The sequence below is a fragment of the Artemia sp. Qi Xiang Cuo genome, chromosome 19, assembly GCF_049724085.1.
Source record: "Artemia sp. Qi Xiang Cuo chromosome 19, ASM4972408v1, whole genome shotgun sequence".
Classification (NCBI taxonomy): Eukaryota; Metazoa; Arthropoda; class Branchiopoda; order Anostraca; family Artemiidae; genus Artemia; species Artemia sp. Qi Xiang Cuo.
The window spans coordinates 27,631,408-27,653,078 of NC_142812.1; the positions used below are offsets into that span (position 1 = coordinate 27,631,408).

Sequence of the window (21,671 nt, forward strand, 5' to 3'; positions counted from 1 at the left end):
GTGATTGGAGGGCAACTAGCCCCCCCTCCATGCTCATCATTCCCTAAAACACATCCAATCAAAATTTTGGGATAACTAGTTTGTTCAGTGTAGTTGATTTCCAGATAGTAAATATTTTTTTTGAGGAGAATACTCCCCCACAGCCTTCGGGGCAACTGTTTCAAGTTATGTCCTGGGGGCATATAAGGTTTGAATAGAAGGCGTTGTCGTAGAAACTTCAAAAAAAGCTCATTCGATTGGAACTTCAAAGGGCTAGTGCCCTTTTTATTAGTCGAATTGATTGGACGGCAACTAGCCCCCCCCCACGCCCCTCATTCCCCCAAACACATCCAATAACAATTTTGAGATAGCAATTTTGTTCAGCGTAGTTAATTTCCAGATAGAAAATATTTTTTTGAGGAGGACACTCCCCCACAAACCTCACGGCAAGGGTTATTAGTTATGCCCTTGGGGGCATAGAAGGTGTTGTCGTAGAAACTTCAAAAGAGGCTCCTTCGATTGGAAATTGGATTGGCTAGTGCCCTTTTTAATAGTGTAAATTGATTGAAGGGCAAATAGCCCCCCCACGCCCATCATCCCCCCAAACATCCAATCAAATTTTTGAGATAGCCATTTTGTTCAGCGTAGTTGATTTCCAGATAGAAAATATGTTTTGAGGAGGACACTCCCCCACAACCCTCGAGGCAAGGGTTTTAAGTTACGCCCTGGGGAAGTATAAAGTTTTTAAATAAGGCGTGTCATAGAAACTTCAAAACAGGCTCATTCGATTGGAAATTCAAAGAGATAGTGCCGTTTTTAATATTCGAAAGTGATTGGAGGGCAACTACCCCCCCCCCCTCTCACGCCCATAAAATGAATGTGCACTATCATCAAATGAATGTGCATCAAATGAATGTGCAATACAAATGAATGTGCATTGTCAGTTTAATATACATATACTGATATTTAGTAATCAAAATGTTAATATTATTTGATTTATTAAAGTTATAAACGTAAAAACAATTATATTTTTTCAGTAAAGTGCAAATTTTTTCCTGGCCTTGGGAAGGCACGGGGGTTTTGCGCCCAACTTATGTTAATTTCTGCTAGTTTTGAGTTTGACTTGGTTATTTATTGTAATTTCTGTTCGTTTTGGGTTTCATTTATTTATCAATGCTGATTTGTGGTAGTTTCAGGCTTGGTAGATTACTTGAGTTTATTTTTTCTTATTTTTGGTTTAATGGAGTTCTTTACTTTTCTTTGAAAAACTTATTTTGTGGAAAAAGTTTCTTAAATTAATCACATCAAGTGGCGATCTCTCGTGTGGAGATCACATCAACCATATCACAGCAAAAGCAGCTGGTTTTCTAAAATCCTTTGCAAATCTAAGAAGGCCTGGAATGACAGAGCAACTCCTTCTTTCGTGTTATAAAACTTATGGAATGCCCGTAATTATGTATGTCTGTCCTGTCTGACACCCAACGCTTACAGAGAAGCACATAAACGAACTGGAAACAATTCAGAAGAGAGCCTGCAAAATAATTCTTGGGCCAAATTATAAAAACTATGAACAAAGTTTGGGCCCACTCAAGCTCCTAACCCTGGATGAAAGGAGGCATGAAGTGCTCATGAAGTTTGGAGCTGACATCCTGAAGTCCTCAGCACGCCGTTATATCTTGCCTGCGTTTACTTCAGAGACCCACGCACACAAAACAAGGTTGGCAACTCTGAAAGAGGGAAAAAAACTGTTGGAATACCCGCCTACAGACTCGACGACAAGATTTTTAGACTCCTTCGTGCCCTACTACGTCAGATGTTACAACAATAGTGCCCTGAAGTAGACGTGATTGTTCATCATTTGTGTTTTTCTTGGTGTTGAGTCTTTTTGTGCTTTTCTTTTTTTTGTGCTTAAATTGACGCTACCCATGTTATTGCAGTGTGATAAAGGGAACGAATAAAGATTATTATTATACTATTCAGCATCTCTCTATGATGTTCTAGTAACCCACTAGGCCTGGAAAAAAGAAGAAGAAAAAAAAAAAGACCGTTTTAACATTTTTAACTTTTAGTTACTATGGGCTTTGGTTCGCTCTTTACTAGGTTGCAGCTAATGCTTCAACCATGACATATTCTCCCCAGTTCATTGCAAATTCTCCCTAGAAACTAGTTAACATTGAAATCTGAGAAATCTAATAGATGGTAGAATTTTTAAAAATCTAGTAAATGTAAGCAATAGCTTTAAATTGAGCCATTAAACATTTATCTGCGATGGTGTAGTAGCCTGCTAATGTTTCAGTAGTTTACTGATGAGCAGACGATTTATGAAACTTACTAAGGGGGCTGGGAGGGGAGTGTACGGGAGGGGTTCTTGTAAATCTCCGGTTAAGGATTCTGGAACATAACTAATACAATAGTACTTGTTTTATACTTCAAAGCTTTTCCACTTAAGAAGTGGCACCAAAAGTTTAGTTTTCAGTGCTATATCACACTTACGAATGGTAAAATTGATATAAAAAAAAGAAGCACGTATATATGACCAATAGCTTTCAAATGAGCCATTAAACATCGCTCTTATAAGTTCTACTAGCCCAATAGCTTTAGTTTTTCCACTTGAAACATGGCACCGAAAGTGTCGTTTTTAGTGCCATTTGGAACTTGCTAATGATGGAATTTCTATGAAGAACGTAGATATGAGCAATATCTTTTATACGAGCTATAAAAGGTCTGTCTACGATCTTTAGAAATTAGAAATGCCGCAAAAATGCCAGTTGAGTGCCATAAGAGTAGTAATCAAGGTTATACTTTGAGGACTTTATGCTCCATCCTGTGTATTGCGGCCTTTACATTCCATGGCACCTTTCCAGTGCATGTACCTATGGATCTGGTTTGGTGGGTATAATCTATTCCATTCCAGTGCATGTACCTATGGATCTGGGTTTTGGAACTAGGAGCGAGATTGTGTGATGCAATCTGACTGGTTTCGTTTCACGAGTTCATTAATAGAACGACTAACGTTTTTGAAAAGGGTAATTACTTCTAAGTTCAATAACCAAATTAAACTTCCGATGGTTAAGAAAGCGTAACGGGTAATTAAAGTATGAGGAATGGGATGCTATAATTAGAATGGTTTTAAGTTGAAAATTGTGACGTAAAAATAACTATATTTGCGAATTTTTTGCGAAAAGGTATTTGTTTAAAGGTATTGCGTTGGTTAAGAAAGCGTAACGGGTAATTAAAGTATGAGGAATGGGATGCTATAATTAGAATGGTTTTAAGTTGAAAATTGTGACGTAAAAATAACTCTATTTGCGAATTTTTTGCGAAAAGGTATTTGCGAAAAGGTATTACGTTGGTTAAGAATGCCTCACGGGTAATTAAAGAATGAGGAATGGGATGCATGCATCAACAATACAAAGAATATACTCAGATACTTAATAGATTTTACGCCTACAAGAGACATTAGTAAAAGGTATTCAATAGCTTAATTGAAAAGTAACGATAGAATGACATTGTGACTTGACCTCGCTTTACCTCTCCGGTGTGGTCTGTATAATACACAAGTAACGTTTGAAAAGTATTGTCAATTTAAAAAGAAATGGCTGAAAAGTTTTTTGAGGGGGATTCGTTGCATGGAGGGTTAAGGTGCACGAGGGTTCAGTTAAAGGGGGTACAGTTACAGGGGGGTTTACTTAAATTGGGTTGAGTTGCACGAGGGTTCAGTTAAAGGGGGTATAGTTACACAGGCGTTTAGTTAAATTGGGTGGAGTTGCACGAGGGTTCAGTAGCACGAGGGTTCAGTAACATGGGGATTCAGTTGTACAGGTTTTTGGTTATACAGGGGTTCAGTTACATGGAGGGTTCAGTTGCACGAGGGGGGATTTGCGAATTGGAGGAGATGGGATGATAGTATACTGTATAATACACAAGTGATGTTTTGGAGAGTATTATCAATTTAAAATAGTTTAGATATAAAAAAAAATTAACAAGAAATGGCTGAAAAGTGTTTTGAGGGAGATGGGATTGCATGGAGGGTTGAGTTGCACGAGGGTTCAGTTAAAGGGGGTACAGTTGCACGGGGGTTTAGTTAAATTGGGTTGAGGTGCACGGGGGTTCAGTAGCATGAGAGTTCAGTAGCACGGGGGTTCAGTTGTACAGGGTTTCGGTTATACAGGGGTTCAGTTACATGGAGGGTTCAGTTGCACGAGGGTTCAGTTAAAGGGGGTATAGTTACACGGGGGTTTAGTTAAATTGGGTCGAGTTGTACGAGGGTTCAGTAGCACGAGGGTTCAGTAGCACGGGGGTTCAGTTGTACAGGGTTTCGGTTATACAGGGGTTCAGTTACATGTTCAATTTTTTTTCAGTGTAATTAATAACATTAAAAATGATGAAATTTAGATTTGGCTAAGCTCTATTTTTACTACTTTATATGAAGTGAGGGGGGGTGGGGGCAAGTATTCATTTAAAATAAAGCTAGGAAGGGGTAAATTAAGTTTTGAGGGAGGTGTAAAAATGCTACTTATTTAATACCCCGGTAAACATTTGACTTGAAATGCTTACCAAAGAGTATTTATATTCTTGTCACTTCTCGTTCCCCCAATTTTTCAAAGTGGGTGTTTACAACTAAGGGGGAAACTGCCCCGACCAAAGAGTAAGTATATTCTTGTCACTTTTCGTTCCCCCAATTTTTCAAAGCGGGTGTTTACAACTAAGGGGAAACTGGCCCGACTCTCGCTTTCGCTACCTCGCTTTCGACTTTTCGCTAGCAACTCTCGTCGAGTTGCTAGCGAAAAACCCATGTGGATGAGTTGAAATAAAAATTTTAATGAGAAATGACTGAAAAGTGTTTTGGGGGATATGGGTTGATTGGCAGAAGGATATATTAGCGAAGTTATAGTGGAGGGCGAGTTGCTAGCGAAAAACCCATGTGGATGAGTTGAAATATTTTTTTTTTTTAACAATAAATGACTGAATAGTGTTTGATTGGCAGAAGGATGTATTAGCGAAGTTATAGTGGAGGGCGAGTTGCTAGCGAAAAAACCGTGTTGATGAGTTGAAATAAATTTTTTTTTAACAAGAAATATCTGAAAATTTTTATGTGGCGTATTTTTTTAGTGCCAGAAGGATGTATTATCGTAGTTATAGTGGAGGGCAAGTTGCTAGCGAAAACCCCGTGTGGATGATTTGAAATAAAAATTGTGAACAAGAAATTGCTGAAAAGTGCTTTGGGGAGATGGGTTGATTGGCAGAAGGATGTATTAGTGAAGTTAAAGTGAAGGGCGAGTTGCTAGCGAAAAATCTAAGCTAATAAGGGTTTTTGACCGTAAACTCGAATGGACCTAAGTTTCACATTTGAACGAGAGAATTGTATTTTCCATAATTTTCTTACAGGAAACTAGAGTTTATGGTCAAAAACCCTTATTAGCTCAGATTCTACAGAAATAGTTTATTTTTCGATCTATACCTGGACTTAAGTTTCACCTATGAACCAACGAATTGTATTTTCCATAATTTTCTTACAAAAAACTAGAGTTTACGGTCAAAAACCCTTATTAGCTTAGATTTTACGCTAGCAACTTGCCCTCCACTTTAACTTCGCTAATACATCCTTCTGCCAATCAACCCCTCTCCCCCAAAACACTTTTCAGCCATTTCTTGTTAAAAATTTTTATTTCAACTCATCCACACGGGTTTTTCGCTAGCAACTCGGCCTCCACTATAACTACGCTAATACATCCTTCTGCCAATCAACCTATCTCCCCCAAAAACACTTTTCAGTCATTTCTTGTTAAAAAATTTCTATTTCAACTCATTCACACGGGTTTTTCCACATTTGAACCAGAGAGTGGACCTAAGTTTCACATTTGAACGAGAGAATTGTATTTTCCATAATTTTCTTACAGGAAACTAGAGTTTATGGTCAAAAACCCTTATTAGCTCAGATTCTACAGAAATAGTTTATTTTTCGATCCATACCTGGACTTAAGTTTCACCTATGAACCAACGAATTGTATTTTCCATAATTTTCTTACAAAAAACTTAGAGTGGCGCGCCACTCTAAGTGAACCTAGATCAACCCAACTTTTTGGATATCTCTCTCACTATGACTCTGTTTGTGTGTCGTGTCTCGTCTCTATGTGTGTGTCTTCTCTGTATGTTTGTCGTCTCTGTGCGTGTGTCGTCTCTTTGTGTGTTTCGTATCTGTGTGTGTGTATGTGTGATCTCTTTGTGTGTGTTGTCTCTGTGTGTTTGTCGTCTCTGTGTGTGTGTGTGTGTCGTCTCTCTCTCTGTGTCTCGTCTCTGTGTGTTTGTCTTCTCTGTGAGTGTGTCGTCTCTAAGTCGTCTCCTCTGTGCGTGTGTCGTCTCTTTGTTTGTTTCGTCTGTCTGTATATGTGTGTCATCTCTTTGTGTGTGTCGTCTCTGTGTGTGTGTGTCGTCTCTGTGCATGTGTCTTCTCTCTGTGTGTTGTCGTCTCTGTGTGTGTGTCGTCTCTGTGCGTGTGTCGTCGCTATGTGTGTGTGTCGTTTTTGTGTGTGTGTTGTCTCTTTGTGCGTGGTGTCTGTGCCTGTTTTCTTTGTGTGTGTGTGTCCTCTCTGTGCGTGTATCGTCTCTATGTGTGTGTCATTTCTGTGTGTGTGTGTGTCGTCTATTTGTATTTGTGTGTCGTATCTCTGTGTGTTTGTGGTTTCTACGTGTGTGTGTGTGTCTCGACTGTGTCTGTGTGTGTCGTTTCTGTGTGTGTGTCTTCTCTGTGTGTGTGTATGTGTGTGTATTCTCTGTGCGTGTGTCTTCTCTGTGTGTGTGCCGTCTCTGTGCGTTTGTCTTCGCTATGTGTGTGTCGTCTGTGTGTGTTGTCTCTGTGTGCGTGTCATTCTCTGTGCTTGTTGTCTTTGTGTCTGTTGTCTCTGTGTGCGTGTCGGTCTTTGTGATTGTTGTCTTTTTGTGTGTGTACTCTCTGTGCGTGTATCGTCTCTTTGTGTGTTTTGTATCTGTTTGTGTGTGTGTGTGTGATCTCTTTGTGTGTGTGTCGTCTCTATGTGTGTTTGTCTTTTCTGTGTGTGTGTTTGTATCTTGTCTCTCTCTCTGTGTGTGTCATATCTGTGTGTGTGTCGTATCTCTGTTGATGTGGTTCGTATCTGGTTTGATGTGGTATCTCTGTGTGTGTGTCTTCTCTATGCATGTGTCGTTGCTATGTGTTTGTCGGCTCGGTTTTTGTGTTTGTGTGTGTCTCTGTGTGCGGGTCGTCTCTGTGCGTGTTTATTCTTTCTGTGTGTTTGTCGTCTCTGTGTGTGTGTGTGTGTCGTTTCTGTGCGTGTGTCGTCTCTATGCGTGTGTCCTCTGTGTGTGTGTGTGTGTTTGTGTGTGTGTGTGTGTGTGTGTGTGTGTGTGTGTGTGTGTGTGTGTGTGTGTGTGTGTGTGTGTGTGTGTGTGTGTGTGTGTGTGTGTGTGTGTGTGTGTGTGTGTGTGTGTGTGTGTGTGTGTGTGTGTGTGTGTGTGTGTGTGTGTGTGTGTGTGTGTGTGTGTGTGTGTGTGTGTGTGTGTGTGTGTGTGTGTGTGTGTGTGTGTGTGTGTGTGTGTGTGTGTGTGTGTGTGTGTGTGTGTGTGTGTGTGTGTGTGTGTGTGTGTGTGTGTGTGTGTGTGTGTGTGTGTGTGTGTGTGTGTGTGTGTGTGTGTGTTTGTGTGTGTGTGTGTGTGTGTGTGTGTGTGTGTGTGAGTGTGTGTGTGTGTGTGTGTGTGTGTGTGTGTGTGTGTGTGTGTTTGGGTTGTCTCTGTGCATGTAAATTTCTGTATTGTGTATCCAAGTAGTGACTTCAAGAAAGGGTTTGTTACTTACTTACTTACTTACTTCCTTACTTACTTACTTGCTTACTTACTTACCTACAATTTTTCATTCTGATACCTAGATTTTGACAATGTTATCCCATGTGTCCGACAATAGATGTACGCAAATTCCTTTTCTTACATCGTCGATGTTTTAATAGACATTCTAAACGCTTGATATGCTAGCTTACTCTAAAAAATAATGAACACATAACAATGAAATATTTTTAATGAAATAATGTTATGTAGAATATTAATACAAAAATATATTATTATACATTATTAATATCAATGATTAGCTTTGGACATTTTGAATCTGTTCCATAAAATAGTTCACCATGTTCTCTCTTGATATTGTAGTTATTGTCTTCTCTTAGTTCGTAATCAGTAGAATAATCATTATTCCATTTCGAGTCATACACAATTTTTACTGGTGTGTCATCGACAGGCTCAATATGATTTTCGTCTTTCGTATTATTTGCTTCATTGACTGTTTGATGAATGCCAGTAACGTTTGCTGGTGCTTTGTTTTTAATTGTTTCATCTTTATATTCCATAGTGATATTTTCTGATAATACCCTTTTTATTTATCTGGCAATTTTACTGTCTATTATCATATAATTTTTACACAAGTAACAGTTTCGGCATGTAGACAAAATATGGCTTACGATATTAGTAGCAGAGTAGGCTTTTCTTTTCCTCTTTGCTTTCATTTGAATGCTGATACCTAAAATCCGACGAAAGGTTCAATCAATAGGTAGCATGTTACCTATAGCACTAGCAAGAAGAGACCCCTCGTCATCAACTGTTATTTTTATTTTGGCATTCTCTTTGAGTATTAAAATCTTTGAAAATGACACATTTGCATATCCACCATTTGTATAATTGAATTTTTTTAGTACTACAGAGAAATTTAATTCCATGTTATCATGAGGACGCACGCATAGGTTTCCGATAGTGCTACCACTTGTACTTGTTTCATAGTTAAAATACTTCTCCTTGTCAGCATTCAATGCTACAATAACACTAGCATGTGAACACATTTCTAATGGGGGGTCATCCACATGTTCAATATGCACTTCATCTTTGCTATTATTTGGTTCATTAATTGTTTTATTAATGGCAGTGACGTTTGCTGGCACTTTGTTTTTCATCGATTCATCTTTATATTCCTTAGTGATATTTTCTGCCAATACCCTGTTTATTTTTCCGGCAATTTCACTGTCTATTACAACATTATTTTTACAAAGGTAACAGTTTCGGCACGTCGACAAGATATGGTTTATGATATTACTAGAAGAGTATGCATGTCTTCTTTTGATCTTCCGTTGAATGCTAATACCCGAAAGTTGACGATGGGGTGCAAAAAAAGGTAGCATGTTACCACAAGCACTGGCAAGAAGAAGTCCCTCTTCATCAACTATTAATTTTATGTTGGCATTTTCTTTGAGTGCTATCATCTCTGGATATCTCACTCTTGCATATCCACCATAAGAAGAGTTGAATTTTTTGGTACTCCAAAGAAATTAAATTCCTTACTGTCATGACAATGCACACATACATTTCCAATAGTGCTACCATTTTTACTTGTTTCATAGTTTAAATACGTCTCCTTGTCAGCATTCAATGCTACAATAACATTGACATGTGAACACACTTTATTAAAATGCTCCATCTTCACTTTTTTAAAAGATATGACTTATGTGTCTATCGTACTACTGCGTAAAAAATACTGATTTAATACATGCAATAGACTAGGTAGTGTCGATATCCGGACATAGAATACCAGTGGGAAAAGCCACATTGTGTCTTTGACCAATCACAGAGTACAATTGTTAAAGCCATAAGTATGTTTTGTCATTTTAAGATACGTAAAAAAAAAATAAAGTTCAATAATTTCGAAGTTTAAAAAAAATAGTTTGTTTTTATGGAAAAAAGATATGGAATTATAGCCATCAGTCCTCATTAATTATGGATATCCAAAACTGGACTTAAGTTTCACATTTGAACCAGAGAATGTACCTAAGTTTCACATTTGAAATACACAATTGTATTTTCCATAATTTTCTTACAGGAAACTAGAGTTTATGGTCAAAAACCCTTATTAGCTCAGATTCTACAGAAATAGTTTATTTTTCGATCCAAACCTGGACTTAAGTTTCACCTATGAATCAACGAATTGTATTTTCCATAATTTTCTTACAAAAAACTAGAGTTTACGGTCAAAAACCCTTATTAGCTTAGATTTTTCGCTAGCAACTTGCCCTCCACTATAACTTCGCTAATACATCCTTCTGTCAATCAACCCCTCTTCCCCAAAACATTTTTCAGTCATTTCTTGTTCAAATTTTTTATTTAAACTTATCCACACTGGTTTTTTGCTAGCAACTCGGCCTCCACTGTAACTACGCTAATACATCCTTCTGCCAATCAACCCATCTCCCCCAAAACACTTTTCAGTCATTTCTTGTTGAAAAATTTCTATTTCAACTCATTCACACGGGTTTTTCCACATTTGAACAAGAGACTGGACCTAAGTTTCACATTTGAACGAGAGAATTGTATTTTCCATAATTTTCTTACAGGAAACTAGAGTTTATGGTCAAAAACCCTTATTAGCTCAGATTCTACAGAAATATTTTATTTTTCGATCCATACCTGGACTTAAGTTTCACCTATGAACCAACGAATTGTATTTTCCATAATTTTCTTACGAAAACCTAGAGTTTACGGTCAAAAACCCTTATTAGCTGAGATTATTCGTTAGCAACTCGCCCTCAGCTTTAACTTCGCTAATACACCCTTCTGCCAATCAACCCATCTCCCCAAAGCACTTTTCGGCGATTTCTTGTTAAATATTTTTATTTCAACTCATCCACACGAGGTTTTCGCTAGCAACTCGCCCTCCACTATAACTACGCTAATACATCCTTCTGGCAATCAACCCATCTCACCCAAAACACTTTTCAGACTTTTCTTGTTAAAAAAATTTTTTATTCGAACTCATACACATGGGTTTGTCGCTAGCAACTCACCCTACACTATAACTTAGCTAATACATCCTTCTGTAAATTAAGCAATTGTCAGACATTGCTTGTAAAAAAAAAAAATTTATTCAAATCATCCACATGGGTTTTTCGCTAGCAACTCGCACTCCACTATAGCTTCGCTAATACATCCTTCTGCCAATCAACCCATATCCACCAACACACTTTTTAGTAATTTCTCATTAAATTTTTTATTTCAACTCATCCACACGGGTTTTTCGCTAGCAACTCGCTCTCCACTATAACTTCGCCAATACATCCTTCTGCCATTCCCCTTAGTTGTAAACTCCCACTTTGAAAAATTGGGGGAATAAAAAGTGACAAGAATATAAATACTCTTTGGTCGTGCCAGTTTCTCCTTAGTTTCAAACACCCGCTTTGAAAAATTGGGGGGAACGAAAAGTTACAAGAATATAAATACTCTTTGGTCGGGGCAGTTTCCTCCTTAGTTGTAAACACCCACTTTGAAAAATTGGGGGAACGAAAAGTGACAAGAATATAAATACTCTTTGGTAAGCATTTCAAGTCAAATGTTTACCGGGATATTAAATAAGTACCAATTTTACACCCCCCTCAAAACTTAATGTCGCACTTAAGAGCGTTATTTTAACTTAATACATGCCCCCACCCCCCCTCACTTCATATAAAGTAGTCAAAATAGAGCTTAGTCAAATCTAAATTTAATCATTTTTTATGTTATTAATTACACTTAAAAAAAATTGAACATGTAACTGAACCCCTGTATAACCGAAACCCTGTACAACTGAACCCCCGTGCTACTGAACCCTCGTGCTACTGAACCCTCGTGCAACTCGACCCAATTTAACTAAACCCCCGTGTTACTATACCCCCTTTAACTGAACCCTCGTGCAATTGAACCCTCCATGTAACTGAACCCCTGTATAACCGAAACCCTGTACAACTGAACCCCCTTGCTACTGAACTCTCATGCTACTGAACCCCCGTGCAACTCAACCCAATTTAACTAAACCCCCGTGTAACTGTACCACCTTTAACTGAACCCTCGTGCAACTCAACCCTCCATGCAATCCCATCTCCCTCAAAACACTTTTCAGACATTTCTTGTTAAATTTTTTTTTTCTAAACTATTTTAAATTGACAATAATCTCCAAAACATCACTTGTGTACTATACAGTAAACTATCAGCCCATCTCCTCCAATTCGCAAATCCCCCCTCGTGCAACTGAACCCTCCATGTAACTGAATCCCTGTATAACCGAAACCCTGTACAACTGAATCCCCATGTTACTGAACCCTCGTGCTACTGAACCCTCGTGCAACACCACCCAATTTAACTAAACCCCTGTGTAAATATACCCCCTTTAACTGAACCCTCGTGCAACTCAACCCAATTTAACTAAACCCTCGTGTAACTGTACCCCCTTTAACTGAACCCTCGTGCAACTCAACCCTCCATGCAACCCATCCCCCTCAAAACACTTTTCAGCCATTTCTTTTTAAATTGACAATACTTTTCAAACGTTACTTGTGTATTATACAGACCACATCGGAGAGGTAAAGCGAGTTCAAGTCACAATGTCATTCTATCGTTACTTTTCAATTAAGCTATTGAATACCTTTTACCAATGTCTCTTGTAGGCGTCAAATCTATTAAGTATCTGAGCATATTCTTTGTATTGTTGATGGAAGCATCCCATTCCTCGTTCTTTAATTACCCTTGAGGCATTCTTAACTAACGCAATACCTTTACGCAAATACCTTTTCGCAAAAAATTCGCAAATAGAGTTATTTTTACGTCATAATTTTCAACTTAAAACCACTCTAATTATAGCATCCCATTCCTCATACTTTAATTACCCGTTACGCTTTCTTAACCAACGCAATACCTTTACACAAATACCTTTTCGCAAAAAATTCGCGAATACAGTTATTTTTACGTCACAATTTTCAACTTAAAACCATTCTAGTTATAGCATCCCATTCCTCCTACTTTAATTACCCGTTACACTTTCTTAACCATCGGAAGTTCAATTTGGTTATTGAACTTAGAAGTAATTACCCTTTTCAAAAACATTAGTCGTTCTATTAATAAGCCCATGAAACGAAACCTGTCAGATTGCATCACACAATCTCGCTCCTAGTTCCAAAACCCAGATCCATAGGTACATGCACTAGAATGGAATAGATTATACCCACCAAACCAGATCCATAGGTACATGCACCGGAAAGGTGCCATGGAATGTAAAGGCCGCAATACACAGGATGGAGCATAAAGTCCTCAAAGTATAACCTTGATTACTACTCATATGGCACTTGCAGATTTATAAAAATGACGTAGATATGAGAAATAGCTTTTGAATGAGCCATTAAGCATCTCTCTTTGATGTTCTGGTAGCCCGCTAGGCCTGTTGAAAAAAAGAAAGAAAAAAAAAAGGGAGACAGATGAGTGCTACCGATGCAAAAAAGTGATTTTCCTTGTTGTTCAAGGAAGGGGACTGTAATTTCCCTGTGAAAGGTTTTCGACCTTGCTGATTCTAATGGTAAACTTTTCATTTTGATCTGACGCCATTTTTGAGGGGTTTGAGGTTTTTTCGAAATCACCATTAATTTCTTTTCTTAATAAACTTTTACTTTTAAGACGAACCGAAAGGGCAGTTACCGTTCCTGAGTCAGTGTCAGATGGTAATTTTTTAGTCACTAGGCAGTTTTTTTTTCTAAACGCGTTTTTTAACTTTTGGTTGCTATGGGCTGTGGTTCGCTCTTTACTAGGTTGTAGCTACCGCTGCAACCATGATTTGACTTTCTCCACTGTAGTTTTAAAGATAGTAAAGAGCGACATACAAATCCAGTTGGAGCAGAATTAAATTCACACATCAATTCAAACTTAAAACCAACAGAAAAAACACTTTGAATAATGAAATTAAACCTAAAACGAACAAAAATTAAAAGGAACAACTAAGGCCGTTTTAAGACAACCAGAAATTACCGCAAATAAAAGTTGCCACAACTTTCTAAAGGCTAGAGCATTATTATCTCTTTACTGAAAACACTATATGTTTTCGACAGTTTTTTTTTGTTATAACCATAACAAATTCAATACTGCTTTAAATTCCATGAAGTTCTTTTTTGTTTATCAGCAATTTCAAACAATAAATTTAATTGCGCTTGTCCAATATACAGTAAATGTCATCAAAGTGCTTTTCTTTTTAAATACATTTCTTTCAAATGTACAGAAAACCCATAGACGAATCTTTTGTTGATTCACCAATTCAAAGTTTTGCTTCAATAAACTAAACAAATTGCTTCAAAAAGTACAAATTAATGTTCCAAGTTTTTATTTAGGTATCAGTAATTTATAATTTTGAATGAAGAGTAATCGAAAGAAAAAGGACACAAAGGCCAGAATGAATAATTTCACTAAAAGGACACAAAAATATGCCCTTAAGTCACAAATGTATATATCCTATGGAGTTTTTTTGTCTCTTCCCTGAAACCTTCGTTAGTATGTTTTTTTCTCTTTTTTATAATTGTACTATGAAAAATAGAAAATATACCATTCATACTGCATATCGTTTTCAGTAAAACACAAATGACACTATCATTTATTGGGTTCGAGGATGTTATTCTATCATTTTTGTGGTGATTTATTTTTGTTTTAGTTTTTATTAATCATTTTAATTTTTACTCGTTTCAGTTCTCGGTTATCCATTAAGAGTAGCATCTGTGTCTTCTAAGTTGGACTCGATTATTCATTTTTGCTTCAATATGTTTTATGTTTCATTTGTTCTTTCAGAATGAATTACGTTTGTTTTGTTTGTTTTAAGTTAGACTTATTATATGACTATCTCTGCACGTTCCAAGTTTCAATATAGATCTACTTTTATTTCAAAAGAACTATTATATGAAAAACGTTTTTAAAATTAATTTTGGTTGGTTTTCAGTTAATACTGTGCAGTGGCGTAGCAAGGTCTTGTGACACCCGGGGCGGAATTTCAACTAGTCACCCCCCCCCCCCCACCAACAAACATTTTAAACATTGTAAGTCATATTTATTTTTGGTAGACATGCGCAATTTAAACAACCTAAATCAAGTGCTTGACTTAAGAACTGAAAAAAAAATCAAATTGCATGCTGTATAACATTGGTTTGTAAACATTTTAATGTAAATAACTTACATAAATTTAAGCAAAATACAACGTTTTTATACATATTGACATTATTATTACAATTTCAACCAACGCCATTTTAATTCTTGGCTTACATTAAGTAAGGCTTAAATGGGCAGGGGCTTTTATATAAATATTTTAAGAGGAAATACAAGAATAGCTCTAGCTTTCGTATTTTACTATACACCTATCCGTGTTTTTTTTTTTGTACTTTGACTTCAAAGACCAGGTGGTTGAATGATATATATATATATATATATATATATATATATATATATATATATATATATATATATATATATATATATATATATATATATATATATATATATATATATATATATATATATATATACATATATATATATATATATATATATATATATATATATATATATATATATATATATATATATATATATATATATATATATATATGTATTTTATCTGCACGAATTTAACAAAATGTACTGTAGTTAAAACCCATGTTTTCATTCAGGACCTCTTCTTTCTAACTTTGTTTTCTGCAAACTTAGAAATAGCCCCATCAAAATAATTTTTTTTTGCTATACTGTTTTCAATAGATAGCATGGCTAAGCTCGATAGTCGAGCTTGGCTCATAGTAGATCTGAAATAACTTTTAATAAGCTTGGGCTTAGAAAAACTCCTCTCGATAGAAGCAACAGAGACACATAATGTCCGATAAAACCTTAATGCTAAAGTTAGATTAGGAATAGAGTCTGGAAGCACTTCAGTTTCTGAACTCTTTATCAAGTTCCTGGTCTCCAAGATAGTAAACCGAAGTAATGTTCATTCCATGCCTTGGCATGGAAATCTATGTCAAGTTAAGTGGAAGTGAGTTACTAGGGGTGGATTGTGACTAGTGATAAATCACTAAAGGTGGTAACCCCGAGCGAAAAGGGATTTTTGGGGAACCGATCTGTTTTCGAGACAACAGATTCTTGGGGAAATCCCAAAAATTCGAGGAGTAGCGGAAGTATTGTTAATATCAGGCAAAATCTGCCAACAAATTTTTCTAGGTCATGAAAACTGCCAAGTAGCATTGCTACTATATTACCCCACTTTTTGCACGGCGGGCCCTAATCAATCACAAGTTCTTTTAGGTTTTGTCACCCTTCCAGGTCTGGTACCCGGGGCGGTCCCCTTATACCCCCTTCCTACACTACTGATACTGTTTTATTATTTGTTGATTTTAGGAATATTTGTGTAGTTTGTAAGCTTTTCTGCGAACTAAAATTATGGACTGCAACTTAGATTTTGTGGGGAGTTCATTTTCGGTTTTACAAGTTGAAAATCTGCATAATTTTGTTCTTCTATGGGGCTAATGGAATCCTGATTCCCATCCTTTTTGACCTCCTTGAATATAGACATATCTTACCCCATCATTTTATTTACAAAACATGTTTTCATGTTTTTTTGTGTTGTCTTTGACCAAATTTTAACTTTACAAATTTATCTTTTGATAAGTAATTTTATAAAATAGTTTCAAATTTTCTTAAGGAAACTATTTGTGAGGAAAATATTTAAAGTGTCTTAACAACGAAACTTATTTTTGATGAAAACATTATATGCGGTTTTTTCATTGCAAATCCCGCAGAGTAAGTTTCCATCCTTATCTCCAGCAAAATAAGCATCTAGGTGATAAAATACATATAACGATACAAAATTTGTATGGTATATTTATTAATTTTTAATGTTTTTAGAGTAATTTTATGCTAATTTGTATTACAACGCTTTTGTATGGTAACTATCATAACTCTAATGGAGAATTATTGAATTTTAGGACTTAAGGATATCAACGGTAGACCATTAGTTGTTTGTCACCTGGATAAATTGGCGGATTCACTGATAGATGCCTCTACAATCACTAAGATATTATACTACTTTCGTTGCATACCCAAGTAAGTTTTAGTTGCTCTTGGCTTTCATTCGGTTTAGTTTTCTAAATTTTGTTTTTGATTCAGGGCCGGATCTAGGGAGGGGGGCTAGAGTTGGTAAGCTCCCCGGGCGGCAAACAAGCTTACTCATAATATCTTTGTGCAAAAATTGCATTATTTTCAGTGTTGATGGTGCGTCAGGGGGCGGCAGAATCTACATTTGCCCCACCCTCCTGAGATTTGAGTAACTCCGGCTCTGTTTTGAGTAAGTTCTTTTTTAAAACGTATACAAATAATTTCTTATCAATCTTATCAATTTCTTATCAACAGCGTTGATGTAGTAAAGAATGAGACATCTTCCATGTGTCCTTTTAACCCCAGGTGTTATTATATCTATTGGATGGTCGGTTAGATTAGAAGTCATTTGGTCACAAATCCTGAGTTCTAGTGCACTTAAAGGTCAAATTCATCATAGGATAACTAGCTCCTCCCTTGCCTTTTTTCCCCGGGCACCTCGGTATCCCCGTTCCTCCCTCCCATTGCATTAAATCTTAACTTTGATACAGCCATTTAACTCAAAATGTTCTAAAATATCTGCCACCAGGGGCGGGGCATGGCCCACATAGCTGTTGGGGCAAGGGCCTAAAGCTGTCCATTCTTCATAGATATCATAGAGAAGGTAGGCATGATGTATCTTACTGAAGCCATCACGAAAGGAATTCAAATAAGTACTACTGTACCCACGAATGGGAACGTGGACCCTCCAAAACCCATTCCGGTTTTAAACAGGGTCGCCAATTTGTTGCCCTATGGCATTTTGGCCTAATTTGGACTAAAATCGTGTTTTATTCATCTCCTTCGTAATCTGAAGGACTCATCATACGAGCATGTTTTGAAATAATATTGACCTAATCATGTTTAATTTTATTTGTTTACTTTGCTATAAACTAATCAATTTTTTTCTTTACGAAGTAAAATGTTTCCCTTCCCCCTTTTACAAGACATTGAAATTAACAAGATTGTGTAGACATTCGGGATAAATAATAAAAAAAACCTCATAAAAGAGGAGAAAATTGCATAGAAGTAAACATATATGAAGAACTTTTTTGAAATTGAGGAAAACAGTAAAATGTTATGAGTGATTTTAAAAATGAATGTATTCGCCAACGAGAACAAAATTCATGGAAGAAAATGAAATTATGATTCCCACACACTATGTTTCATATTACATTTGTTTTTTCCGGCAACATCCTGTCTTTAAAATGATTTCACTTATATATTAGTGCAGAAACCGTAAAATTCGGTTAACTTAATAATTATTATTTGAAAAAGAGGAGTGAATGTATAGTGGCAACGTCTCTCTTGCATATCGAATCTTAAAAACGAAAAATTACTTTATACTAGTTTCAATGACTACTGGTCTTGTCAAATCCATCAATAAGTGAAGTAAAAAAACATTCGGTTCTTGTCGGCTATTGGAAACACGCCCAAAAAGTGAAGTTAGGTCAATCTTAATGAAAAATAACAAAGTATGATGATCAAAATAATACTTTAGAAACAAAATTGTGGAAACTTAACCTGACCTAACCCAACCTAACGTAACTTAACCTAACCCCCACCCCTAATGTGCAAATATATAGCCCAAATTATACAAGTCATGTGCATTCTGTCTAACTCCATTGAATTGAATCATCCATCTCTTGTTTTTGTAGCTGTGGAACCGGTTTTCTTAGATGTAACCTAAGCGTAATTCTTGAATGTTTCCAATGACCGACAAGTACCAAACATTCTTAAAATGTCCCAAAGCCGGCGAAACAGGGTCCTTTTTTGTTCTCGTCCTTAAACTGACACTTCGTTTTAGGAAGTTTTGGGGGCTTTTTGTCACCTTCTTCCGCTCTTGCTCTCTATGGTCTGCAGCGAAAGATTTCGGTTCTTGGAAATTCCCCTTGTGTAATTTGTTTGCCTCCCTCCTCTCACTGCACCTACCATTATTGGTGGCTTATTACAGGGAACTGCTTAAACAGATTCACCTCGTTCTTTCGTCGCACATGCGGTTCATAATAAAGTGTCATGGCCCTTCAGCCAGGAAGTACAATTGGGGGGGGGAGGTGGGCCAGCCATCCTGTGCTTTCCTACACTCTTCCTGTTTCCCTTCCTCAGATTTCCCCAGGTACCCATTTAGAGCCAGGTTGACTCTGGCTGAGCCTACAGAGTCACACCACTGACCCCGTTCTAAACCAACTAAGCAGCAACACCTAGACTCCCCCCTTTGTCCTCAAGGACAAAGGGTTTCAAGTCTAGCACCCTAATCGCGCTTTCCCAATAATTCTACCCCCCTCCTCCTCCTCTCCAAAAGGCTAAAAAAGATCCTGAAACTCCAACCTCTATTCGCGGTCCGTGAGGCGAAAGAGTGTACACTTATCAAACTGCAAAGCTGGTAGGGTAATGAGGTTAGGTGACATTAAATTAGGATATTATGTGTAGCCTATCCAAATACCATTATAAGTTCTACTATTGTGGTGTAAATTCTATTATAAATTCAGACTTTATGATTTACTAAATTCCAACCAAAATAGTAAGAACAAATTGGTATGGAACAAGTCACTACCGCCGCCATGAGAATTAAATTGGCACTTTCTATTATTTTTCTTAGTCTTCTTGCCGACCGGAAGCTTGGTTATATTTTATGCACTAGACTGCTCCCATTAAGCTTCAAATAATACGCATGACTTAAAAAAGAGTGATTGATCTTTCATTGGTTAATAATTGAAAGTTACACTTCTTGAAAGGCGTACAAAATAAATAAAAATCATACACAAACATTCACGCATGTGTATTTTCACTTTTTATCTTCTTCACACAAGTGGATTTGGTTGACTCACCCTAACCACAGCAAGAGGCAGACAAGCCGAACTTATTAACTGTTTCGTTAGGCTCATTAAAAAAAATGCTACTTTTGTCTCCATCCATTTGTTTTTTATTCATCCGCTTTCGCGGAGTTTTAAATCTTATGGTACTGATATACTAATTGGTGCACGGCGCTATAGACTGTCCAAGGAATGCAGTCATGGAGACCTGTAAAGCGGATAATTGCTATTTAAATTGATCGCAAAGCGTGGTTTCTCAATGAATTTACAATATTTAAACTGTTGTTTTTTGGGGTTTAGCGGGGGGGGGGGGGAGGTACCTCGGTTGGGTTACTTATTTAATATATGCTATGCTTTACCCCCCATCCCCCTAATGTGCAAACATATAGCCCAAATTTGTTTCTAAACTATTATATATTCATCCTGTTTTTTGTTTTTTTTATTAGCATTAACCAAACTTGACTTCTTTCGTGTGTACCATTAAGTGCAACAGTACCAATCTTATTGTTACGTTTGATTTAGCATTTCCAGTTTATAACCGAAGAAAAATGTCAGTAACTTCAGCTTATAAACTGCTCATTAAATCGGATCAGTGATAAGTTTACTGAACAGATCAGTAAATGAATGATCAGTAGTTATTTGGTAAATCAATGTCTTAAAAATCGATAACAATAGTCTCTGAACACTGTTGCCGTTTTATTTTTTAGTGAGGGGACTGGGGTCTAAAATCTGATATATTACTTCTCAGTGGAGTTAAGCAAGAAATCTGAAAGGTTCTAATCGACTTTTTGAGTCTTGAAAAATTCGGAAATGACTTTTAGGTTTCGTGATGTAATTAAAAAATTGAGTTGTAACAGTATTTTTGGAGTAGGAAAATTTCCGACTGACCCGTTTTATTCGTCAAAACTTATATGAGAATATGTCAATGACTCAGCTTTGCTTAAAAATATGACTGTCGTTTTTTAAGCCCGAATTATACAGAAAATACAAGCGTAGGGAGGGGGAGACTGGCACAGACCCTAAGGCTTACCTCATATAAATGTGCCTGAACCAAACCATTGACTTGGTCGGGACTGACTAAGAGGAGGGGAATTATGCCTCTGTGGAGGTTGCGCATATTTTGCACATGTTAAGTTTGGTTGGTGCCTACTCCGTGCATTCCCCAGCTACCTAATACAGAAGATTGACTAAGTAAATATACCCGTGTAAAAGTCCTACGATATTGTGGTGCTTACACGTTAGTTAAAGAAAAAAAAAACTAGTCTACAGTTGAAACTGACATGTACACTATATAATAATTGGTACTGGTGCATTATGCGGGTCCACCGCTGTAAACTGTATCAAGGAAACCAGTCACGAAACCCGTCAAAAGGACTATTTGCAAGAGACCGCTATAGATAAATGATTGCAAAGCGTTGTTTCTCAATGAGTTACAATATTCAAGCAATTGCTTTTTGGGGTTTATGGGGGGAAGGTACCTAGGTTATGTTACGTATCTAATATATGCTTTGCATGACCTCCCACCTCCTAATGTGCAAATATATAGCCCCGATATTTGTCTAAACTATTATATATTCATCCTATTTTATTTTATTTCATTAGCATTAACCAAACTTGACTTCTTCGCGGTGCCCGCACAATGCACCAGTACCTAATACTCCTCTACTAAATGGACTCTTTTATATAGTGCTAGTTTGGTTAATGCTAATGAAATAAAATAAAATAAAATAGGATGAATATATAATAGTTTAGAAACAAATTTGGGCTATATATTTGCACATTAGGGTGGGGGGGGTAAAGCATAGCATATATTATTACATAACCTAACCTAGGTACCTTTTTCCCCTACTAAACCCCCAAAAAACAACAGTTTAAAACATCGTTTACGCAATGAAAACCACGCTATACATTGCA

General features: G+C 36.8%; 1 protein-coding gene across 1 annotated transcript in view; it reads left to right on the forward strand.

The window, feature by feature from the left end:
- Positions 1–21,671, forward strand: part of LOC148940683 (uncharacterized) — a 212,574-nt gene that overhangs the window by 68,989 nt on the left and 121,914 nt on the right. The window contains exon 4 of the mRNA XM_089105039.1: positions 16,797–16,914. Coding sequence (XP_088961165.1) covers positions 16,797–16,914 — 118 coding nt within the window. The remainder of the gene's footprint in view (positions 1–16,796; positions 16,915–21,671) is intronic.